Here is a 26,643-nt window from a genome sequence, read left to right as displayed (position 1 = left end):
CACATAAAATAGATTTCGAACCTTAATACTCAAAACCCAATATATTTATCTTTTCAACTGTATCAAAATCTCATTAGTAGTTAAATTATATCGGTTATGGTGAAAAACATACTCAATACACAAATAAGTAAGAAATTAAAAAAAAAATTCAATGAGATCCTATTTGACAAGTTTTGTGGCAAGAATTTATGAACAACAACTTAATTAAAGATAACAAAGCACCATTAATTTGATACTTACCTACCCCCAATGTTTACTAACTTGTCTTCCCAGGGATGACATGGCAAGGTCTGATTGGTCCACGTATATATAACAAACCTTCTTCCCTACTCTTAACCACAGACAATTTCCCGCTTCTAAGACAACGACAGGTGTAAACCAATCACGAAATGCCACGTGGAAGACAACCTTTTGCATTACAAAATCAGCCGTTTTCAGAAAACTTGAACGGGTTTCATTACGAAGCGAAGCCAGTTTGTGGAAGGCATATTTAACGGTCGAGATAGGCCTTTTTATCATGTGGGGCCCACTACAAGTCTTCACCTCGAGATGTTCGACCGAGATTAAAAAGGTCCATAATTGAAAATGCTGCCGCGGTGGAGGTTATAGGTTCTTTCGTCTGCTCAATATTTAAAGGTTTGAAATGTTTCAGTTGCTTCCTCAGTGTATAATTCTACTCTACTTCCTTCACTTCAAATGAATTAGGAAAAAGAAAAAAAGAAAAATAATAAAATAATAAAATTATTTTACAGAGGAACTTTGGTTGAATTTCTCCGGCAAGTTCTCGCCGGGAATTCTAACCGGCGATCTTTCCGGAAAAGGTATTAAATAAGCTATATTTCATTTATTTTTAATTTCTAGGTTTTTTGTTTTCGCCATTGCTCGGAAAGGCATGTTTAAATTCCTCCCTGTAAATTACAGTGGAAAAGAAGAAAAATATTTATTAGTTTTTCTGAATATGCAAAATTTGAATTTTCAATTAATGCATGTACAATTTGTGATTAAAACTCGATTGATTTGATTATTTTTTGTTTGATCTTTTCAAGGTTTTTATGGAAGGTGAAAGAAGCTTGTTTTTGGATTGAGTGAAGACGAGTTTAATTGCAAGAGAGTTATTAACTTGCTAATTGAGTTGAGAGATTGGCGAGAAATGGTATGATCCTAGCACTTATTGTAGCCTTTTCTATTGCATGCAATTGTTTTGTTTAAGTTCCGGCTCTTTCTTGTTAATGATTTTGAATCTGTTTTTTCTGGCCTTTTTTCCCTTTTTAGGAGTGCTTTTTTTTTTTTAAGATTTCATTTTTGTTTGGTGTTCTTGGATCCATTTTAATTTGTGTTTGATTTGATTATGGTTTAAATGAGTTAAAGTGCTTACATGGAGAATTTTTAATTTGCTGCACTAAGTTGAATATTATTAGTTGAATGTAACTTTTCTATTACAGCTAAAGATTTGGTGCAAGAAATTTAAAATGTATAAATAAATGTCATCAGGATGTTGTTATGCTTTAGATATGTTTATTTGTTGATTTATGTTAGGATGCAATATGTTGAAGTTTCGAGGAATTTAAATGTTCTAAAACAGTAATCGTGATAATTATTTGCCTTAAATATGAGCATGTTGATTTGTATTTGGTTCCCTTATGTTGGAACTTTGAAGAGATTTGAATGTATTATTATCACATGCCTTGGATACATGGTTCTGGTGAGTTATGGTGATTAGTTTTAGACTGCATTATTTTGGAGCTGTAAGGAACTTAAATGTCTTAAGGAACGTTGTTGTTATCGATAAAATATCTAAGAGATGCATATGTGATGATTGATTTTAGCTTCCGTTATTTAGTAGCTTTGAGGAATTCAAGTTCCGTTATGTCGGAACTTTGAAGAAATTTGAATGTATTATGATCACATGCCTCAGATACGCGGTTATTGTGATTAGCGTTCGATTCCATTATTTTGGAGCTGTAAGGAATTTAAAGGTCTTAAGGAAAGTTGTTGTTACTGATAAAATATCTAAGAGATGCGTATATGTTGATCGATTTTAGCTTCCGTTATTTAGCTGCTTTGAGGAATTCAAGTTTTGTAATCTACCTAATTGTACTGCACATGTAGCACATTGATGCAGATATTACTGAATATATTATTTTCTAAGTTTAAATATTATGTGCCATATGTACAAAGATAAGGTGACTTATGTGCAGGTCCATTATGTTGGAATTGAGTAATTTAAATGTATTGACATGGTGATATATATTTGGTTAAACAATTTTTGAAGTTTTCCGCTAGTTTCTGGCACCTTATTGACATGCTGATTGAAACCACTTGCATTTACGAGCTGCTAGTTTTTCTGCATGTTTCCCTTTTGATAGGCATTGGATGGTGGTGCGAGAGTCAATTGGCCGTTTAAGTTGTAGTATCCTTCTAAAACAGAAAGATTTTTGTCGTTATTTAAACTTTAACATAATCAAATAGATCAATGAGATCCCTTAATTGCATTTGAGCATTTTTATGTAAAAGAAATGTCGTTATTATAGACTTTAGCATAATCAAATATATAGCTAGATAGATGGATGGATGGATTGATTGGTCGGTCAGTCGATGAGGTCCATTAATTTGTTTGTTATGTCAACTGAAATTTTTGCTCAACTATTCTTAAAATATTGAAGTGGAACTTGGTACAAATTTAATGAAATTGTACAAAAACAACACCTTGATAAATAAGATTTCTTTTTAGTTTTTCCTTGACCACCCACAGAAATGATCTTTTTTCTCTTATCATTTTATTGATCATCAGAAAAATATATAAACTCAACAACAGATACTAATTCATGGGCATTTGCCCATGCTTTTCAAAACTTAAAATGGTTCTCATTTCAATTCTATGATCTGGTGCATATATTCATATCATCCAGAAATACAATCATTATCGTATTAACATATGTCATTCTTTTGGTTAGTTCTGTCATTATTTCATCTTCATCGTTATGCCTAAGCTTCTAGACATGAAATAACAAAAATCTTTAAGGTTGATAATTCACATGAATGAGCCAGAGTGCCTTCTGTTCGTGCTACTTGTCTGATACAAATTATTCTTGTACTTGCCTTGCATCTGCTTGCTCCATATTTAGATAACATATTAAGATAAAAGGAAAAAACAAATAGAAGTAACTGAATGTTGCAGGGTTACGTATTGAGCTTCTAACTTGCAAGGTGTTTTATTTGTAACGTTTGATATTTTGTTACTTTAGATTTTTATTTTTATTTTTATTAGTAATATTCTATCCTACTCGTTTGGGTGACATACTTTTGATCCAAATACACTGATGAGAAACTTGATCCGAGAAGAAACTATATGAATCTAAAGTTTTCTCTATATTAATAAAGTTCCCAATAGAATTAATGTGTAGTTAACCTCTTTGTTATTGTATGGTGAAAATTGCTTTGAATTTCACACTTTATTCTTTGTATTATTGATTTTGGGCAGTCTTTCCAGCAAAAAGGTTTTTGGATGCCAAGAGATGATGCATGTCTAACTGATGGAGACATGAATTATGATAATTCTTCAAGATCTGAACCAAAGCGTGGTCATGACTGGTTTACCGATGCTGCTGCACCAGATTTGTTCAGCAACAAGAAGCAAGCTATAGAATCAGTTGACAACCGGCCAGTTTCAGGAATTGCAGACATCAATGTTTCTCCTTGGCACACTGGTTCCTTTCAGTCAGTTTCTGGCCAATTCAGTGACCGCCTATTTGGATCTGGGCCTATGCAAACTGTCAACCTAGTTGATAGGAACATTTCTTCTATTGATAGTGGAAACATGAATATGGGAAGAAAGGATTTTGAGGATCAATATGTTAATAGCTCATCAATGGGTTTGTCTATATCTCAAACCAGTGAAGATGCCTCGTGTCTCAATTTTGGAGGAATAAGGAAAGTTAAAGTTAACCAAGTTAAGGATTCCACCAATGGCATGCCAGCATCCATGGGACAGCCATATAGTAGAGGTGTTAATGGCTTGGTTTCAATGTCTACTGCTTACAGTACAAGTTGTAACAATGCTATATCGCTGGACCTTCCTTATGGTAGCGGAGATGAAAATACCATCTCAATGGGCCCCACATTTACAAAGGAAGATGGCAATTTTATTGCAATGGGGCACACCTTTAACAAGAGAGCTGGTGACTTCATATCAATGGGCCACAATTACAACAAGGGAAATGAGAGTATCTTGTCAGTAGGTCTGCCTTTCGACAAGGAAGATGGCAATTTTATTTCAATGGGTCAGTCATATGGCAAGGGAGATGCCAATTTAACTTCATTGAGCCCTTCCTATGGTAAGGGGCAGGGAAATTTCATTTCCTCTGCATATGGCCAACCAAATGCGAATCTGATTTCAATGGTACCCTCTTTTGATAAGGAAGATGATAATATACCAATGCAACCATCCTATCATAAGGCAGGGTGTAACATCACAGCAATGGCTCCTACACAAGATAAAGGAGAGTCCAGTATTCTATCTATGCATCAAAACTACAACAAGGGTGAGAGCAATACCATATCTTTCGGCAGCTTCAATGATGAACCTGAGACAAATCCCTCTGGCAATATTATTAGTGGCTATGACTTGTTGATGAATAATCAGAGTTCAGTACAAGCTTCAGAAGCGCCTAGCCAGGTAGAGTTAATTGAATCAAATCCAGCATCAAATGTAAATACTGCCCCTAAAAATATTAGTAGAACTGATACCAACCCAAAGCAGAAAGAATCAAAGACAGCTAAAAAGGTTTCTTCCAACAATTTCCCTTCCAATGTCAAAAGTTTGTTGTCAACTGGTATGCTTGATGGGGTTGTTGTGAAGTATGTTTCCTGGTCGCGGGAGGTGAGTTTTTTCCTATGCTTGAACTTTTTCACCCATGGAATATCACTTATGCAACGTAACTTTATCCTTTGCAGAAAAGTCTTAAAGGGTACATACAAGGGACTGGGTATATGTGTGGCTGTAAAGACTGCAACTTTAAGAAAGTAAGCAACTCAAATAGTGACACCGCTTTTCAGTGTTTAAGATACCAACAAGATTGTTAAATTCGAGTACGTTGCCTTATTTTGCAGGCTTTGAATGCATATGAGTTTGAGCACCATGCTAATTGCAAGACCAAACACCCCAACAATCATATTTACTTTGAGAATGGAAAGACCATCTATGCTGTTGTTCAAGAGCTCAAGAACACTCCACAGGAGAAGCTTTTTGATGTAATTCAAAATGTGACAGGGTCTCAAATCAATCAGAAGAACTTTCGCATCTGGAAAGGTAATATGATTGTTTCGGTTGACTGTCACGATGCTTACCTTAAAGGTCCATTTCGTAAATTCTCTCTCTCAAATTCCTTCTTCCTTTTTTTCTCAGCATCATATCAAGCTGCCACCCGCGAACTTCAGCGTATCTATGGAAAGGACAATGCTGTTGTGTCATCTTGAGATGAAGACTGCCTTTCGAAGCTTGTGAGGCAAGTCAGATTTGGGCAGAGCAGTATGCATATTATACTAAATTATAGACATGTTTTGGGAATTTAATTAAGCTGGGTAAATGGATGTGAACAGTTATCATGGGTTTCTGAAATTTTCTAAATGTGACCTTTATATTTTGATCAATCATAGAATCTAGCTTTTCTAAATGTTTATGATTGAAATCTAGAGTTTCTGCATATTATCCATCATGTTGGGCAAAGCATTCATTTTACAATGTCTCTTGTCGACTTCATCCAAACTAGGGCAAGTAAATGCTGCAAAGGCCCTCAGTTGGAGTGGCGTTTGTGCCGTATGGTATGTGAATGGTCTGCCTCATTCTAGCATGGCCTATTGAGTTGTCGCAATCTTTGCTATTGTATGTTGTAGATCTCCTAGTATGTGATGGACCAATCTGCATTTCTGACATTCTATAATCGGTATGTAGGGTAAGGATGATCTTTTAACCAATGACTGAATCAGGCCCTCCAGTTTTGGTTGCACATGCTGAGACATTATGCGCCACACGAATAATATTAAAAAAATTATAAAATAAAATTTTAATCCTTTTACCATTATGATAAATTTGCATTGTTGGTGTATAAGTATTTTATATTTAAAATTTATTTAACATCATTTATTTAATTTTTGTAAATTATTTTTTTAAATTTTGATAAATTCAAAATAATATATCGAAATAAATAGATATTGGAATACACCAATTTAAAAAAAAAAAATGACGTATCCATCGTTATGATATTAACTATCTCTTAACTGTTATGATATTAATTATCTCTTAACTTTTAGAAACAATTTTGGTCGCTGAAATGTAGTTATTGATTTTGGTTATATCCGCTCTTTAATTCTCAAGTGTTTTTAGTGGTATTATTTCATGCATATTGTTTTCTATTAGACTGATTCTCGAAGCATCAAATTTTGTATGTTTGGTAAAATTTCATTTTTTTAATGAAAAAAATATTCTTTCTTTAGCCATAAATTCAATGATAATATGGAAAAGGATTTATATATCCAATCAAAATCTGGTGCATAATCAATATAGAATTATATTTACATCTTATTCTCTAACTTATATTTTTATTTATGAGGGTGAAATATAATAAATTGAAATTATTTCGCACATAAATAGGCAATAATTGAAAAAAAACTTTTGATGTGGTTAGATATGAATTTTAAAACAAGATGTCTGCCAACCCCTTCAAATATATTATTTTAAAATTAATTAATTGATGATATAAATTCTTTTTCAAAATTGTTTTTCAAGTAAATTTATGAATATCAAGTTAACATAATATATATATATATTTTAAATAATTTTATTATAAATTTTGATTATATTTAAATATACTTGAATTCACATATTTCTACATTGATAACAATGTCTATACCAAATGAACTAATACTTAACCAGCACATGTGAGTGAATATTTGAATTAATATATCAATACTTACAAATACATAATTTAAGAATAAAAATATTTTCTAAAATGGATTTGTTGGGGATCAACCCGTATAAACAACGAGATAATAAAAGTGAAGAAGAATTAAAACCTTTCAGTAAATAAGGAAACAAACGAATCTATAATATAAAGAAAATTAACCTAAATGTAATATATATTACCCAAAACCTTCAATACAAAACTCAAAATACTCATAAAAAAAAGTATAAAATTCTTTTATAATTACCATAAAACTATCTCAAAAGTTATATGTAAGGTTTGTTCCACATTCGTCATAGCTTTTTAACCTTGAATCTGACAAGGTTCGACCCGCAAGTCTAACAGTTTAGCCTCATGCTTAGGACCAATATAGCATTACCCTAATAAAGCCCGCTCAAATGCTTGTAATCTCGCCTTCAAGAGGTAAGAAGTAGTAGTGATGGCTGAAAGATTGAGAAAAGAAGGCTCATAATCTCTCCATTGGTTGGCGCGGATTGCGTACTCATAACTTGTGTTTTCACGCTGACCAACGCAGAATCTCCAAACAACCCAAGGTGGATCGACAAGCATTTCATTCAGTTGATCAGTGTCATGAACTACCCGGTAACAAAAGGCTGTAGCAGCAAAAGATATTTCAGCTGGTAACTTGTAAGCGCACTTGAAAACAGCAGCCTTATTCGCTATTGCAGCGAGCTCGTCTTCAAAAAAGACTCGACCCAACTGTGCCTGGCTCCCTAACAAAAGAGTTGGAAGAGGAGAAGTCTTCATCCCTCTAGCTGCATCAAGTTCGTTCTGCACAGCGTAAAGGAGATTCAAGTTGAGGCAAAAGGAAAGATTAGCTGACTCAAAGGGCTCATCAGCGAACACTTTACAATCTTCCAAGAACTGCCTCTGTGATGGAAAGGCGTGATCTGTTAGAGTACCCCAGAAGAGAAAGAGAGGGGCCTCCCCCCCCGGGAGCTTCAGGTACGATTTCCTGAGGGAAATCCCAATGACGCGCATACTCACCAGGATCAAGGTCAGCCAGGACTTTAGAAGCGTATACAGCTAAACAAGGATAGGAAGAATACCATCCCTGGGTCTCGGGAGACACTCGACCAAACCATCCTGGAGTGTTTTGAGTACGCACAAGAGGAGGACGGTTTGGGAGTCTGAACCGGATGTCTCGACCGGAAGGCACCCGAGTGTTGCCCACTCCCGATAGATAGTGGGCTAGGAGCAACGGAAGACGGAGCTGTAACGCAGAGACTTGCTCAACAAACCTCTCTTCGTCACGTGAAAGAAAGAGAGAATTACCCTTCTGGAGGTGCACTACACGAAACCAGCAGCAAACGGCAGCATAATACGCAAAAGCGCTTTCAGGTACACACCGTGCAAAAGCAGGTGCTGAGGCGGAATAAGCGCCAGACAACACTGAGGTAACGTGAGGTAGAGCCTCCAAACTAGAATAGACGTATTGTACGTCATGATCAGGCACCAGTTCCGCCCCGGCAACACCAGTCGTCCAGAGTGGATCGTTACGTTGAGGTGTGTTTCCGGTTTGGAGAAAGGCAGGACGAGGAGGTCCGGTGGGGGCGCGAGGTCTGGGATCACCGGCCGGTCGTTGTTGTTGTTGATGCTCGACCCGAGGGCCACGACGACGTGGAGGGTGGCCTCCCCCGCGACCGCGTCTAGCCGGTTCGCCAGGCTGTTGTCCATTACGATTCATGATGAAAACAGAAGAGATTAGATGAAAGGAGAAAGGGGAGAGTTGGAGGTACAGAGTTCGCTGAAAAGAGAGAACAGAGCACCGTCTAATCTCAAGGGAAATGCAGTCGTTACAAATCCCACCCAATATATAAGTGAATACGAGGAATCACATTTTATACATCATTTTAAAATGAAAAAATTAATTTTAAAAATATTATTCTGAAAATAATTTTAATTTCTTTATTTCAACGTATACATATCCTAAAAATCAATTTGAAAGTAAAAATTGTCAACCAATCATTTTATATGTAATTTAAAAATAAATTACTACATTTTTAAACTCCGCAAGTGAAATCCAAATGTCCTATAAAAATATAATAAAATATTAAAAAATAATTATTTAAAAAAGAAAAAATGATAAATAAATAAAGACCTACTTATAACTTAATAAAGAATAAATTTAATAATTATTTTATTTTATTTCATTTCATTTGAGATTATATTATCTTTTATCAAACAATTTAATTATATTCAATATTTAATTTTAAATAAAATACCAAACATATTTTATAACTTAAATTTAAACTTTAATTTTTCAGTATTTATTTTTCAACATTTAATTTTCAATTTATCAAATATAGCCTTAGAAAAGAAAAGGCTTAAAGCATGGTTTGACCACGTGTGTATATATATATACCATTTCGGTATCTAAACTTTTTTTTATCTGGTTCAATTCAATAATGTTAGCGGTTTTAGAAAAATGACTGACTTGTGACACCTATAAGAACATGCCACTTGAAAATTTTAGCCGATTTGAATGCGAAATGTGGCATCCACATGGATAAAAATTAATATATTCATATAAAAACTAAGAAAAACCCAAATATTTTAGTCAGGTTCATACCAGTTCCTGGTCAACTAGACTGATGCCTCTCTCTGGATTAATACCCCGCCAGATTTCTAATCTAGTTCAAACAACCAGCAAAGCATAGGATGAATCTTTAGAAAAGATATCCAGAGGCTGTAAGACCTGAACATGAAAATCCAAAGGGCACCAACCCTTCAGGCCAAGCTCATGGCTCAGAATCTTACAAACATGGAGGATAATGACATCTCCAAAAAAACAGACATAAACATAAGTGAAACCAAGATCTCCTGAGCTTAACTCAGATTCATACAGTTACCCTTAAGAGGTGTTATTCAGCAAGTTCGGGGATTGAATCCCGGCAATCAGAATCCTTTCCCCTATACCTAGGTTAAGACCTCCTTTATACCGAAACTTGAATTCAGATTATCTATCTATAGCAAGACAAGTACATAACATGGGTCACTTGAATTCAATAAGATCAAAGATATGCTTATAAAATTCCACAAATTAACTGAAAAAAAAGAAAGAAAGAAGGAACTGCCTTTCACAAGCTAAGCCTGGTAGTTGGAAAGAAAATAAGAGATAAATACATCAAACCCCCATAATGTCGTTATGATTAGTTTTACATTTAGAGTGACTGTGAAGCCGAACCTTCCATTTCGAATCTGCAGGCCTTTTTTTGTTCGCTTTATCCACAGCAACCCGACTTTTGAGCAGCTTGACTAGCTGCTGCTGAGTCTTGCTTATTAATTTTGAGTCCAGTAGGCTGTAACCGTAAAAACAAGGCATCCGTCATTTTGAGACCACGTAGTGGTTGAAGGGTTAATCAAGGTGAATAAAGAAAAATAAAAATTCCAAAGAAGAGAGAATACCTCAGCCTTGTTATCAGACTCTGTAAGCCTTTGCTTAATGTCGGTGGCTATTGAAAAGAAAACCTCCTCCACATTCAAATTCGTCTTTGCACTCTGCAGATTTCCATTGGTTTTGTAGTAGCCAAAAAAAAAAAAATTGGTCAGTAGCATTACAAAAGAAAAGGTCAAGTCAGCAGCAAACATGCAACTTACAGTTTCGAAGAACTTGATACCATACTCATCAGCGAGGGCTTGACCCTTGGAGGTTGGCACAGCCTGGGAAAGAAGAGATTAATTCCGACTAGTACTCAAGAAATGTGTCTGGCTCATATGTATGTATATATATATGTACGAGGAATAAGGAGACCTAATGAACCAACAATCTAACCACCAATACAAACAAGATCTTCCGTAAAAACTTGTAGGGAAAAGTCTTACCCTTTTGCTCTCATCCATGTCAGCCTTGTTTCCAACCAGTATCTTGTTGACATTGTCTGAAGCATGTTGTTCAATATTGCGAATCCAATTCCGAATATCTGTAAAAGAATAGAAGCTGGCTCTATAAGACTCGCAAGAGATGTAGGAGACAATGTAAAGAAACTCCATTCCGACAGATAGAAATCCTAAACCATCCCAACAAAAGCAGCAATGAGGAGAATCAACTATGCGATGAGGAGGATCCACTATTACTTTCATGCCTAACCCAATGAAGGAGACGAGCATGCAAATGACAGAAATCATTCAACAACAATGGCTTATGAATCTGTCTAATTTGACAATTTCACCTATATGCCAAATACAGAATTAATGAAGTTGGAAATTACTGTTGAAAGATGACTCATCAGTAACATCATAAACCAGCAAAATCCCCATGGCTCCACGGTAGTAAGCTGCAGAAGTATGAACGATTCTGTCATAATAATTTGAAAATAAAATATAAATCCAACCAGCAGAAGCCTATTCAAACCTGTTGTAATAGTTCGAAATCGCTCTTGACCAGCTGTATCCCAGATTTGCAATTTGACCCGCTTACCATCAAGCTCAATGGTTCTTATCTTAAAATCAATGCTGCCAAGGAAAATGGAACGGTCAATAAGAGAAAATGTTATACAAAGTTATCAAAACTTCTGAATCTTAGAGTATGAGCAGAATAGATGCCTCAACCGATATAATGTAGAGAAGTAAATGGAGGAATGAAAGCTAGGATTGCAGTATAGTAAATTCTATTCCATCCCCAGAATGTTGCAATTTTTTTGGAAGTAACCAAATGGTGCAAATCATCCTCAGTTCTCCACGGTTAGTCACATTATTAAGTTCCTCTAACGCTACACTCTAAATGCTCCTCTTAGTATTCACACTTCTCAAGCCAAATGACAAGAAACTGCAAAATGACTTTTACAAGTAATTTTCAGGAGTTTCTAGGGATACAAACCCGATAGTTGTTATGAAACTAGTAGTAAAGGAACCGTCAGAAAAACGTAAAAGCAGACAACTCTTCCCCACACCTGCATAAATTCAAATGAGAAAATCACTGTCGGGAAAAATCAAAGCTTGAGAAAACTTAGCATGTTATTGACCTACAATGCCGGAACCGATAAAACCATTTTGCATGGGTCCACATAAGCCCACGTTAGTTCCAGCTATTAAAAATAGAGAAATGAGATGACAACGGAAACTGCTGTTCCACACTAAAATAAAGCCAAATTGTTAGGCTGGAGTTAGAAGTTTCATTGCGAGAGAAAAAAGCCTAATATCTACCACATGCAACCATGCTGTTAAATACATGTTTGCATATAGGTATTTAGTGAAATATAAATGAACAAAAGCGTTGAAGGCTTTTTGAGTTAGCTTGGCCACAGTTCAGCACCTCAGCTTATTTCGAGCTCAAGAATGAGATTACATGATCATTCTCTTTAACTTGTATGATCAGCCATATACGGCATGCCTCTCTACGTCAAATCAACAAAAAAGTGTCAAATGCAACAAAAGCAATTCTGTTTCCTATGTTACATCGGGTTTAGTTAGTGTTTCAAAGCTTCCTATCATCAACTTTTCTATGGGACGGCACAACAAATGATCCATATGCAAGTCTCAGCATCAAGAATACATATAAAAGAACTTTACAATTAAGAAAATAAACAAAAGCATGTTCCTAACTTTTACCCCACCAAAAGTTCCGAATTGGTCATTCCCCTTTCAGCAGGTATAGGACACTTGCTAACTAAAAAACATTTACTATAGAATCCTAGAAGCAGCCTCATGATAATAAAAAATTTCACATTCACACTATTCATAGGTCATATCCCAATATGTTATATATATATATATATATATATATAACCTTAGCTAATCCAGTAAATATCTGCCACTTCCTATGTTTCAATGAAATAAAGTTCCATCCATCATGATTCCAATCTGAATTTCCCAACATATCTAATGCTTATGAAAAATTAGCAATTAGTATGGCCAGAATAAAAATGAAGAAAAGCCATTTCTTTAAAACTAATGAAAAGCTCAAAATTGCAAACCCAATATAAATAATCAGAGTCATAAAATCTCAAACCAAATACCATACTGAATCCAAGTCTCTTTCACAACAAAATCTAAACACCAATAAATTAAAACCATAAAAAATAAAAGAAGATCAAAGCTTTTTCAATACCCATGTTCCATTTTTCAATGGTATAAAAAATCAATATTATTGCTTAACCCAATAAATGTTTTAAAAGAACTTACCACTATCACCAATCAAAAGAAGCTTAATAAGGTAATCATAATCAGCCCGAGCTCTTGCCGGTGGTGCACCCATGGATCCTCTCAAAAACCACACACACAAAAAAAATCCCAATTTAAAATAGAAAAATCTGATCTTTTCTCTTACTTATCTGCATTTATAAAACCAAAAAAAAAAAAAATTCTTTCCAAATTAAAATCAAAGAAAATAATTTTTTAAAAAATAAAATGAGATTAAAGTTGAGGAAAGGAGATGAGACAGAGAACCTAAGATGCAGAGGGTAGCAAGCAAATGAGACAGAGAGAGTCCAACTAATTTGGGAATTTGCCCTTTTTCATTTTTTCTGTTTTTGGATTTTCCTTTTTTCTTGTTCTTCACTTTTTGATTTAGTTTCTGCAATGTGATTGGCTCAAAGACCTTGTTTATATGAACTCGGCCACATGCTATTTTTTTTAAGCTATATATATATATATATTTTAAAATTTTTAAAAATTACATTTATCTAACAGTTTAAGTATATTCTGTATTTTAAGTATTATATCAAACACATTTTATATTTAAATTCAATATTTCAATATTTATTTTTAGTTTATCAAACAATATCTTTTTAAATTTTGAAAATTTCAAATAATAATAAAATCGATGAAACTATTTGTCAACTAATGGTCAATATTTTTATTCAACGTAACATATCACTTCAGTTGATGACTTCGTTGACATGCCATAATATGTCACCGATGACATGACATTTTAGGTTAAATTAATTAAAAAATATAAAAACATAACATTCTAAAAATGAAAATTTCTAAAAGAATATGAAAATTTTAATAAAATTTTAAAAAGTAGTAGAACTCAAAAAAAAAAAAAATGATGGCTTATGTTTCAACGTCTCTATTCTCATAATATCTGTCACTTTTGCTCTCTTCTCTGTTTCTCTTTGAAGGCCGCTAATGGTTGGAGCAGCAAACTTGGATTTAGCAAGAGGCTATTGAGCTTGGGCTCGAGGAATTGTCCCAAAAGTTGGGTAGGGGTCAAGAGGCAACTTAGCTTGGGCTTGAACAATTGTTCGTAAAAATATTAGACTCAAAAAATAAGTTCAGATAAAATAAATAGATCGGGTTAAGTTTGGACAAAGCTTGAATTATATCCAATCCGCTTATTTTTAATTTTGTAATGTATTTTATTATATTTGTATGTTATGTAACTTGTAACACAAATACAAAAAGTATATAGTAATAGAAAATACTAAAATAAAAACCTTAAAAAGTTATTTTTATGTAAAATTTGAATAAATTAAAAATATATAAACTTTAAATTTTAAATTAAAATTATATAAATATACTTTAAAATTTTATAAGTGTTTAAATTCGTTAAAACTGAATTAACTAATCGAATCAATTTAATTCGGTTGGAGGTCGGTTAATAATTTTTTGAAAATTCGGTTATAGATTAATTCGGTTCGAAATCGGGTAAATAATTGAACTTAATAATTAATAATATAAATTATATGTAGTTTTAATTCAAATAATTCGGTCAAATGAAAATTATCATTTTTATATGTTTTATACTTGTTATAAGTAAAAAATAAAAACATATAAATTTCAGTTAATTTGGTTAATTTTATTTTGGTTCGATTAATTTTTTAAAATTTGCATTTATTTTTATTTATTTATCATTATTATGGCTTGTCTCCTAGCTTTTTCAATCTCCCCCACCTTTAACTTCTGTCGGAAGTCAAATAACAGAGGTCATTTTGTTAGAAAATGAAAAGCATTGAAAAACATTTTGAGTTAAAAATTTTAAAAATAATTTTTAAAATAAAAATATATGAAAATTAAAAATAATAAAATTTTTTTTCCTAAAATGTTCAAATTCATATAAACGTAAAAAAATAAAAAATCAAATATTAAATTCATATAAAACTACAACATAACAATAATACAAAACTCAATCCAAACTTCGCCCAAATTTGACCTGAACCAATATGTACTTACAGCATTTGTCATAAAGTTGACTAATACTATGAAGATTATGCTTAAGACCTATGATGTAAAGTACACTTTTAATAAGTGTTGAATAATATATACTAAAGGAACCGATACCCTTGGTTTGTCATTTGAAGTTGTCACCAAATATAACTTCTCATTCATCTTTTGACATTGATCCATGAAATGAATTTTGTCTTCAGTTATGTGTATTGGTCATCCACTATCAAAGCATCATGATATCTTCTTTAAAGTGTTGACCTTGTAGCAATGCTCCCTCTCTTACAAACACAAGATCAAACTTTGGATTATTTTTTTGTACCCAAATTTTCTTGGATCCTTTGACATCGATTCCAACAACTTTTTTTATTAGGATTTTCTCATTTTGAGTTTTGTTCATTCCTATAAAAATTCGTACACTTTTGCTAAGTTTCCCTCTATAAATGACTTCCAAAGATAAATTTACTTATCATGACCCTTCTGGTAACAATGGATACAAGATAACGAATTATCATAAATTAAGCTAATAGTTTAACAAAGAAGTTTTTAAATTAACTTTCTTTTTGAAAATTCTTATAGCTCAAACATCTTTGTAAAAGAAAGCATTTTGTGTCTCAAGCATCTCATTCAATTTTTTATGCCTTATATGAAACTTAGAAAAGGAGTTATGCAAAGTCGGTATTTTTTTTTAGTTAAATCATCAATTTCTACTCGCATTTTAAGAAACCGTCAATAGAGAACTATCATTGATGTTGATTATTATCTTCAATATACACTAAACAATTTATAGTGCTTCAACCTCGAATGCCTACCTCCACTATTTTAGCTTACCACAACTAAAGGTTCTCTCCAATTCACTAATTGGTATCTTTCAAGGATAAGGTATATCCTTTACAAGACACTATCTTTTGAATAGGTAGAATAGAACTGCTTTCCCTTAAGGTTTTCTACCCAAAACCTTAAGTAAACCCTCATAGATTGAGAAATAAAAATTGAATGAATGAAGTACTTTTTAAAGGAAAATATACAATGATTTAGCTCTCAACAATACAAACTAACGCTTGAAAGATCGATTATGAAATAAACCCACAAGTGTTTATAAGAAAATGTGTCTAGCAAATGAAATATTTGGATTTTTGCTCTTTGAACTATGTAAGATTGTTTCTTGTCTTCATTTGATTGTCCTTGGATCATATTTATATCCTCTCATTTTTTTTGAGATGTTAGAGTCGTTGGAGAGAGTTTCTAATTGTTGGAAGCATTAATTCTGCACATTTAATGCAGTTTGCAAGTCTATGTATCGAGAGATATAACGGATGTCTTGAGACATTGCTAAAAAATATAGCCATTAAAAGACAACGTGTCTTGAAACAATGAAGAGATGTCTCAAGACATCAGTAACATGTTTCAAGATACCTAGAGCATGTCCTAAGACTTTGCTCCCTTGGAGCAAAACTTTAGCTACTAACTTGCTTGTCTCGAGATTTTTATGGCAAGTCTTAAGACCTTGCCCCAGTGAAGTAAAGATTTGCTGATTAACTTGCATGTCTCGAGACATATAATCTTGTAACTTGAGACATTGTTGGGAAACTTTGCTGTTTTGGCTTAGATACATTTTTAAAAGATTTGAGAGTATTAAAAAACTTTTGTAAATCTTCTAATTTGCTTTTGAGTTTATAACACTTGATGATTTAAGTGTTATCAAAATGACTTTCGCAAAAAAAATTAAGAGAATTTTAGAATTTATTTTTATATGAAAACATTTGAAAATCAAAGCTAAAAGGAAGTATAAGGATTAAATTTTATCAAAATGAGGCGTGAGGATTAAATCCACAATTACCGCATAGTACATAGATGATGTGCAAATAACGAATATTGTTTAGAATTTATTAATTATAATACATAATAAATTTTTCTAGAACCTAAACATACACATTTATACCCTAATAAATCATAGAAATTCTAATCAACAAAAAAAATTAAAAATCCAAATATTTATAAAAATTGAAATATTATTTTATTAAAATTATAAAAATTAAAATAAAAATTCTAAAAAATTCTAAAGAATATATAAAAAAAGTTAAAATTTCTAAAACAATAATTTCGGGACAATAAGTAAATTAACCATTCAACTTTATTATACTAAAGGATCTTAAATTTTTTTCTCTTATTTTACTTTAAAAGAATTTTCAAATATATAATTTCAAATTTATATACTCTAAAATCGAATTAGTTATATGGTAACAAGATGGTAATTTGCCATGTTTAATTGTTTTAATTTAACTCAAACAATTTTACTCGATTCGAATTTCATTTCACTCGATTTGATTCTAAAAAATTTCAAATTGAGTTAGAATGATAAAACGGGACTCGTCAACTCGATCAACTTAAAAAATTTTTACTTGTTTAAACCCGATTCGATCGAACACTATGTCCATACATATACTTGCTTTTACACCATAATTTACACGACCTCATTAACTAGATCATTATCGTTATTTACATAGCTTAAGTTACACGAATCAGTCGCAAAGTTATCTAAATAGAGAGATGAGTTGAATTACAAGATCAAGAAGCATACATATATGAAACAATTGTTAAGTAGAAATGAATGGGCGGTGGGGTGCGGTGTGGTGCGTTTAACTTACTTTTTGTCTCCGTTATAATATCGCTATATTACCTAATCTCACCGCCACCACTATTTTTATGCTAATAGCAGGTAAACACACTACACATTTAAACCCACCCTAAAGTATTTGAGCCATCCACTTTCAACCAAGGTTCATTGGTATTTACAAATTCAAATGCATCTTTCATTCACAACCTAAGATCTCAAGCTCAATTACAAATGCCCTTGTGTCTCAAACCATACATATATGAAACATTAGTAGCACATGGCGTCAACTCAAACAGAGAACATTAGAAATGACCTCAAAGTCGTCATCGCAAAAGGCCTCTACTCAAAAGCAGAACAAAGAGGCTTTAACTCAACCTTACACTCATTTACAGTGTATTTAAGAACATCATCTTTGGATAATGTTTGTATACTCCAAATGTAATATTCAGTCGCAGCAGTATTACAATGAGAAACCTTGGGAATACTGCTGCACAACCACTAGGCTAACAGTGTCAAATTTATGCACAAATATGTCACACATTTACACCAACAGCAATTAGAATCAAAGGAGCTGCATAGTACAGTAATAAAAACCAAGAAAATGAAACTATTGAACTATTCTAACATAAACCTAACACTGACCATTTATCAAGAAACAAGGCAAACATAGTCATACTTATACACACATGAAAAATGTATATGAAACCGCAAAAACAAAACCCAATTGCCTAAATTCCATTAAAAACCAGTATTCAGTCCAATCAAATCATCACTCTTCACTGAGCAATACGAAAAGCAAATTCAGTCATGACTCGTGCACACATACAGATGATGACACGAATTGCTAGGACACCATGAAAAGCCAAAATGTTCTGCTAATCACCACCGTCAAACAACCAAATAATTACACAGATAAGAACATACCCAAAAAGAACCTGAAGGCAAAAGGGGTTCCAGCAATGACGGCAGCGGCGGCAACGTAGAACCCAGAAGAGTGCAAGCTTTGTTGAGAGTAAAAGCCTGTGGTGGAGTCGTGAGAGCGGCGGTGAGAGAATTGAGGAGCAGTAGAGGAAAGGAGAAAGTTCAGCAACATAAACCTAAACCATGATTTGATTCTGAAATTGTTGTGAACCTTTAAATTCTTAATAATTCAAGCATCAAAGATTCTAAGTTTTTGGCATTTGATCAACTACAAAAGAGTAACCACATAAATTGCCCACTAACCAACAAATTAGCAATAATAAAAAATAGGGTAAATATACATTTGGTACCTACACTTGACTTCAAGGTTCAAATTTGTACTCAAGTTTTTTTTATTCAATTAGGTACCTGAACTTGGCTTATTGGTTCAAATTGGTACCTGGTTACTTGGTTTTAAACTCATTAGTATGTAAAAATGGTGTATCCTGGCCTGCACAAAATTGATTTATTGAAGTAAAAGGACATATGTTCACAAATGGAATTATTTATAATTTCATGGACTGCATGCGAATTAAAGATATTAATTAAGGTTTTATTTTTTAAATGAAAATTGATTGTTATTTCTTTTATCATTTTATTTTATTTGACCATTTAAAGAAATTACAATACCTAACTGACAAGCTTCTTTGACCTTAAATATTTTATTATTTTTTCTACCATATAATTTATTTTAAATTAAATATTATGTATGCATGCATGCAGGCAAATAGTATTGCCTGTATATTACGACACGTGTTAATTGTTAAACGATTTTCTTCGTATGTTGAGAACAATTGTACATAAAAGGACAATGAGAAAACTTAGTAGTTGACTTTTGAGTCTTACTTGGTCAAATGTTTATATTTATTTTATTTGAATAAAATTATCAAATTATTTTGACAATTTTATAACAATCAATCTCTTTCCAAACCACTTATAAAATTATCAAATTTAATTAATTTTAATTATTGTGTAGTAATATAAAAAAAAATTTCTTTTCATTTTATATAAATTCACGTATGGTTGATTGAATTTATAGGTTCTGATTATATCTGTTCTTTCTGAGACAATGCTTATAACTACTCATAATTCCTCCTTAACCCATAAATAGGAGGATAATACGCTTCAGCGCACTTAAACCCATGTCCTCTTACATTAGCAACAATACTTATACCAATCGAATTAAAATTCAATCGGTAAATTTTAGTTATTATTGTGGGTTAGTTGTTTAGGTAAAATTCATGGTTTTATGAAGAAAAAAAATCTAAAGCAAAAAATAACGAAAGGTAAAACTTTAGTAAAAGATATGCCAAAGAAAGCAAGCATATGTATATACCTTCACGTTATATATATATATAAGGATTTTAATCTACCAAATATATATAATTTCTATATTATTTTAAAATTACAATCACAGTTAAAGATATGTATATTATGTGCATCGGTAAAATATATGGTATTTCGAGGAAGATTCGGGTTTAAATTTTGGAGATGATATTGTTTGGAGAGGCGATCACAAATCTTGAAAAGATAGTTTTTGTCATAAAATGGAAACTCCAACTTTACAAAAGAAGTCATTTTAGCTTTTCGTTTAATTTTTCTTCTCTTTTAGTCCTTAAATTTACATTTTTTTGTTAAATTACCTTGAAATGGAGGGAAAAGTTAATATTTGTTAACTTTACTGACGTGGCATATACGTAGATTGCCACATGAATGACATATCAAGATTTAATTAAAATTTAAAATATTAATTTTTATATTTTTAATAATGTTAATGATTTTAATTTTAAAAATATCTTTTTATATATATATTTTGAATATTTAAAATTTTAAATGCATGTCTAAATGATTTTGTATGGATTTGCATCATTACCACATTATATTCCTCCACCTTTTGATCAATAAAGTAGTTTCACAACAATTTGATTACCCAAAAATTAAAAATACCCTTTGCCAAATTAGGGGGTTTGAAATAAAAGCCAGAATAATGAATATGAATGCAGTCATTTTTTTATATACAGCCAACTAGCTAGAGTATGATATTAAATATTAATACCAATTAAGGCAAAAGAAACTATGATATTAATTAAGATGGCCAAAATATATTATTCCTCTATTTTAAGCAAATGATAAAGATGGGAAACTAAGTTAAACCAGTTTTCTTAATGGGTTTTATACCCATTTTAAACCTACTTTTGTCTGGCATTATTAATTACATCCTTATACAAATTTATACATATTTTCAATATCATATTCATCATTATGGCGTTATGTTGCAAGTATTTTCTTTTGGGGTGTAAACAAGAGGATAATGCGTCTCAGCGCACTCGAATCTATGTCTTTCTTTATTGGTGATAATGCTCATACCAATCAAGCTAATACTCAACCGATGGAAATATAGAAAATAATAAAATAAGTTAAAATTGCATCCAGTTTTGATTATTTTAAAAGCAATCTATGACAAAAGCTGAGTCTAAGTTTGATTGAATAAAGTTTTAAGTTTTGACTTAACATTTTTCTCAATAATTAAATCCTGATTATAATAATGAATCACTTCAATTTTCATTAATCAAATTAAGTCAATATTTTATGTGAAAGCGAAATCAAACCGATCATAAGATGCCAGCAAATTAAACCTCTCACACGTAATATATATATACATAAGTACATAAACACATATATGGTTTTTGCTTCCACACATACATATAAGGTTGAATTATTCAATGGGTTCCTGTAATATAAGTTAAAAAGCAAATTAGTCCTTCTACTGTAAATATACCGACGACTTGATGTGTTATGAGAAATAAATTGCACACTTTTTCTCCCGTGAGTTTAAAATAAGAAAAGTTATTTTATGGTCCATGAAGACTAATTCTATCTAGGTTCGTGGTGGTCATTTTCAACAATGTCACCTCCAAGGTTAGAATCTAAGTTCCCTCCCCGGAAGTGCAATGTGTTCTACCGTTGTACCCATGACATTTATTGATCAGCCAACATATTTTTACCATCGTTTACAATTTGATCTATTTGCTTCAAAAGTTGATAAAAGTATCATAGAGGCCCCTATGCTAGAAGTAAAATACAATTTGACTCTTAGTATAGAGGCCTCCATGATACTTTTACCTCAAAAATTAAATATTTTTGGATAAAATTGCTCACTATTATAGTAGAGCGAAAAAAGTCAATAGTAGAAGGAGTAACGGTTAAAACCCCTTGTTGACACCTAAACTACCAAGGTTCAAACACTATTGATGTGATTTACATGTATGTACAAATAAGAATAGTAGAATGACAAATTTGCAATTAAGTCTATATTATAAGGACTGGCCAAGTAGTTTAACCATATAATATAATATATTATATGTTTGCATATAAATAAATGGGTTTTGATGAGTCACCTTAGATGTTTCATTTTATGTTCATGCAATAAATAAGCTGTAAACCTCTCACTTGGCTCTAAGAAAGGAAATGAACAGTTTCCTACACTCAAAAGAAAAACCCTTGAAGAGAAATCTTTCTATATAGCAGGATTTAAATCACCTCTTCATATTTTGCTACAACCCCAACCCAAAAGCTCTTCATTTGTTCAGTCGCCGCCGGCCGGCGAAGATCAGAGGTGTGTTTAATTTTATCAATATTTTTTTATGATATATTTTGTTTTCATCATATATGTGGTTCTTGTTCTTCTTTTCCTAATGAAAGTTGACTCACTGAGTTTTAAATAGGCTTTGAACTCAAAGGCTTTTGAGTTTCCAGCTTCTGATCTTTTAGCAGTGAAAGAATCCGATTGAAGATGAGGAAAGCAGCTCATCTTTCACCATTGTCATCACAGTTCTACAACATTGGTACGATAATCATCATTTTATAATCTAAACCCTATATATATACACATACACCATTGCTAACTTTTCTGGGTTTTCTTTTTCTTGGTTTTAGGAAACACTGAAGCTCAAATGCCTTACTTGGATGTCCTTATGCAGATGGAAAGCAAAGGGTATAAGCTATTTTATGCATTAATTAAGAATATGAATTGAATTAAATAACATTTTTCCTTCTTATATATAAGGTTAATATACACTTTGGTACTTTAAGAATTTGGTTGCAAGGTTGAAATTGGTACCTATGATTCTTTTTCTAATTAGGTACTTGATTTTGTCTTCATAGTTTAAATTGGTATCTGAACTTGATTTTTTTTTCTAAATTAGTACTTTACTTATTTGAACCAATTTGAACAAAAAAACAAGTTAAGGTATCTAATTGGATAAAAAAAGTTTAGGCATCAAATTGAGCTTTGAGGCAAAGTTTATATATATATATATATATATATATAAACCTTAAGTACCTATGGTTTCACTTTAGTACTTAAACTTCGTTTCATGGTTCAAATTAGTACCTATGTTTTTTTTGTCCAATTAAGTACTTCAACTTTGCTTTAAGGTTTAACTAATTTGGCACTGAACTTTCTTAATTCAAATTGGTACTTGGACTTAGTTTTTTGGTTCAAATTAGTATTTACCTTTTGAAACAATTTGAACTATGAAACAAGTTCATGTACCAATTTGAATCAAAAAACCAAGTTCGGGTATCTAATTGGACAAAAAAGTTTCGGTACTAAATTGAACCTTGAGGCTAAATTTAAGTACCTAATTGGACAAAAAAAACCCATAAGTATCAATTTAAACCTTAAAGCTAAGTTTACTACCAAAATGTATATTTACCCTTATATATATATATATGGTGTTGGCATGTACTAAATTTAGCTCAAAATTCAATTAACCATTAAAAAATGTACTTCATTTATGATTTCATGAATGGCTTTACTTTAATTGCAAAAAAAGGAATATAAAAAGGTGATAGATACAATCATACAAACAAAAGCCAAAAAAAATTAAAACTCTTGCAAGTCAAGAGCTTACAAATATTGAAAAAAAACCCAAAATTAATTAGTGGTTGCTTTTGAACTCTTAGCAGAAATGTGAATGGAGATGCCTTTTCTATGGAACCCAAAATATTCTACAATGACAACCAAATAAGAGATGGGGCCTTTGCTATTCCTTACCAATCCCATTTTAACTCTAATTTCTTACAAGGTTTGGTTATTATCTATATCTATCACACCTTTTACTATTTTTTAAGAAAGTTTGTAACCCTTTTTTGTGTGTGTGAATATCGGCCTAACATCTCCTTTTTGAGAAATGATTGTATGAAATAATGACATCACGTTATCTGTATTAAATTATTGATCAAAAGGATAATATTCATGTTTCATACAATCTTTTCTTTTCTTCTTTTTATAATTTTATGCATGCAATATTACAAGTAAAATAAATAAATCCACTTTTGTGTGATGTTAGATTATGAGTATGGTAGCTCCAATTTTGACAACAATTTTCAGCAATCTATGTCACTTAGCAGCAAGCTAGCAATTCCATATCTTGAATCGGTAAGTAAGCTCTTTGATTCCTTTTAGTAGGACTTATATGTCAAGTTATTAATATTAGAAATGTGTATAGAAATTAATTTCATTTAAAAAATGGGTTGGTTTTGACTTTTATCTTATAAAATTCGAGTTTGGTTCAATTCAACCCGTTTTTCAATTTTTTAATTTATGTAAATTATATTATTTGAAAAATAAAAATGGGAATGTTGTAAATATTTTGAAATTAAGTTGTCTATGTTTAAAAGTTGAATAATATTGATAAGGCACATTGTATTTCTAAAATCAAAATTTAGGAGACGTTAAATGGAGATGTAGGATAAAAGAAATTAAATAAAATAATATGTTTTTTAAAAAAATTAGGGAAAAAAAAGATGGATGAATTTAAACTAATTTAGATTGTGCATAATTTAAGTATATATTTTAAGCTGGGTCGGACTTATGTAAGTATACAGTGGTAGGTCTGGGGAGATGGTGGCAAGTAAAATTTTCAAAAATTTTAGGAGTTTAATAAAAATTTGTTTTAAAAATTTGAGGGTTTAATTAAAATTTTAAAACTTTTGTGAAATTAATGAGAAATTTCAAAAAAAATTAAAAGAGCTCAATTAAAATTTCAAAAAGTTTCCTGAAATTATGAGGGCTTAATTAATTTTTTTTTAATTCAAGAGGAAAATAAAATTTTTTCAAATTTTAGAGTGCACCATTACAATCTGCCGATCCTAATACCATATATAATCTTGTTCTGTTCGACTCGTAAACACCTTTAAATATGTTACTCGAATTTCAATACGAGTATTAGATATTTATATGTTTGATAAATGAATATATTGTTATTTTTTTCTCGTTTTTAATATATTTAGAAGATTATATTCTGGGAATATATGTGAGAATCACAAGTATTGATTTGGTTTTTCTTAGGAAAGCATCCAAAATGGAAGGAAACGTGAGATTGAGTTTAATAATGACCCAAATACAGCATTGGATGAGAGGAACAAGAACAAGAGGAAGAAATTATTAACCTCCTTTGAGCAATCTCATAGAAGCAGTCAAGAAATAACAGAAATCAAGGATTTCAGGGTATGGGATTTTTCCAGCTTCTAATGGTATAATAATAACAATTAATATAATTTAGGGTAAACTACGATAGAGATCAATCTAATTTTGGGATTTTTTTTTGCCACTCAACTATGAAAATTTTGTTTTTTTTAATCGATAGCTAACTAACATAAAATTGAATAACCGTTTTATAACTTTTCATAGTTGGAGAACTAACGAACATGAGTCATTTTCATTCTAGTTGAATATGCCAGTGAGGAGAAGCCAAAAGCTAAGTGACAAAATCACAGCTCTTCAAAAGTTGGTATCCCCCTATGGAAAGGTAAGTTTTAATTTTAATTACTTCCAAATTATATAAATAATGTAAAATTATTTGTTTTTTAAAAGTTGGTATGGGTTGATGGGAACTCATTGCAGACTGATACTGCTTCAGTCCTTCAAGAGGCTTCTCTTTATATCAAACTTCTCCAAGAACAAATTCAGATGCTGAGCAGTTCATATAAGAGTCTTAGAGCTATTCATCCACAGGTAAATTATGATATAATATAGTATAAAATATTGGTCTAATCGAGTCAAGCCGAGTTCAATCCCAATTTTTTTTGAAATTCGATTCAAGCTCAATTGAGTGTATAAATTTGGGTTTTAAGTGTATATATTAAAGGAGGTTGAATTTTTTTTTAATAGTTTAAATTCGACTCGATAATTGATGAATTTTTTTAAAATTTTTATTAAATTCTTATTTTATAAATTTGCATTTTGTTTGATTAGGAGATTGGAAAGAAGCAACAAGATCTAAAAAGTAGAGGACTTTGCTTGGTTCCCATTTCATTTACCCAAAGAGTGACAAAAGAAGAACAATCATCCTTGGAAAATTTAAATAATGTGTAATGCAAAAGCATTGTCATAGTTTCATCCCATTATATATATTTACCATATTTCCAATTTTAATAGTTGAAATTTATTGGGAAATAATGTATACATTTGGCTTTTCTTGTTATGATTTTCATTGTTTAATGAGTAATAGTTGTATTTCTTAGTAATGGTATTAGAGTCGTGTGACCTGAATCTCAGTCTGAAAAGTTCGAGATGCAACCCACTTGTTAAAAAGGTAAAATAGAAAGGTAAAATTAGGGATATGTGGGGGCGAATGATCAATGTTCGAAGGTACTACTATTATCGACGTTTATTATAAGATTCAAAACATCTATTTATTATTCAACATATTCAAAATTATTTTAATATATATTAAACTATTATTTAAATTTTTGACTGAGTTGAGATCACGAGTACCGAGCACCAACTTGATTAGTGAAATTATGAAAATATTTTTTACGTCGGATTTTAATGCATACCATTTATAATTATAAAATATTAACTTTACCGCTAAATCAAAATTTTATTTTAATATAATATTACATTTTATTTTATTATGCATATTTTATTACCTCAATCAGTTGTATATAGTGATAATGTAATTATTAATTAGT

General features: G+C 31.5%; 3 protein-coding genes across 7 annotated transcripts; 2 read left to right on the top strand and 1 right to left on the bottom strand.

The window, feature by feature from the left end:
* The first annotated feature begins 451 nt into the window (after positions 1-451).
* On the top strand, positions 452-5,672 carry LOC108461103 (uncharacterized). Of its 4 annotated transcripts, XM_053024029.1 has the most exons (7): positions 452-636; positions 753-821; positions 1,047-1,153; positions 3,482-4,879; positions 4,954-5,022; positions 5,110-5,308; positions 5,405-5,672. In XM_053024029.1, exons 3-7 carry the CDS (start codon positions 1,151-1,153, stop codon positions 5,473-5,475), a joined length of 1,740 nt encoding a protein of 579 aa, XP_052879989.1. In that variant the 5' UTR covers positions 452-636; positions 753-821; positions 1,047-1,150; the 3' UTR covers positions 5,476-5,672. The 4 variants fall into 4 exon arrangements, with proteins under 4 accessions (XP_052879989.1, XP_052879992.1, XP_052879990.1 ...); XM_053024032.1 differs by lacking the exon at positions 753-821 and having other exon boundaries at positions 3,491-4,879; XM_053024030.1 differs by lacking the exon at positions 753-821.
* Positions 5,673-9,915: 4,243 nt separating this feature from the next.
* On the bottom strand, positions 9,916-13,416 carry LOC108461162 (ras-related protein RABE1c-like). Its single transcript, XM_017760893.2, has 9 exons — positions 13,368-13,416; positions 13,104-13,252; positions 11,800-11,872; positions 11,335-11,435; positions 11,192-11,257; positions 10,806-10,903; positions 10,581-10,643; positions 10,389-10,481; positions 9,916-10,282 (listed from the first exon to the last, which is right to left on the bottom strand). Exons 2-9 carry the CDS (start codon positions 13,174-13,176, stop codon positions 10,205-10,207), a joined length of 645 nt encoding a protein of 214 aa, XP_017616382.1. The 5' UTR covers positions 13,177-13,252; positions 13,368-13,416; the 3' UTR covers positions 9,916-10,204.
* Positions 13,417-22,069: 8,653 nt separating this feature from the next.
* On the top strand, positions 22,070-26,196 carry LOC108463204 (transcription factor bHLH114-like). Of its 2 annotated transcripts, none has more exons than XM_017763145.2 (9): positions 22,070-22,279; positions 22,389-22,508; positions 22,600-22,657; positions 23,635-23,753; positions 24,018-24,106; positions 25,019-25,177; positions 25,398-25,478; positions 25,574-25,684; positions 25,925-26,196. In XM_017763145.2, exons 2-9 carry the CDS (start codon positions 22,457-22,459, stop codon positions 26,042-26,044), a joined length of 789 nt encoding a protein of 262 aa, XP_017618634.1. In that variant the 5' UTR covers positions 22,070-22,279; positions 22,389-22,456; the 3' UTR covers positions 26,045-26,196. The 2 variants fall into 2 exon arrangements, with proteins under 2 accessions (XP_017618634.1, XP_017618633.1); XM_017763144.2 differs by having other exon boundaries at positions 22,073-22,279; positions 23,632-23,753.
* The last annotated feature ends 447 nt before the right edge of the window (positions 26,197-26,643 follow it).

This window comes from Gossypium arboreum, chromosome 13, assembly GCF_025698485.1.
Source record: "Gossypium arboreum isolate Shixiya-1 chromosome 13, ASM2569848v2, whole genome shotgun sequence".
NCBI classification, from domain to species: Eukaryota; Viridiplantae; Streptophyta; class Magnoliopsida; order Malvales; family Malvaceae; genus Gossypium; species Gossypium arboreum.
This window is presented reverse-complemented; position numbering and strand designations above follow the sequence as displayed.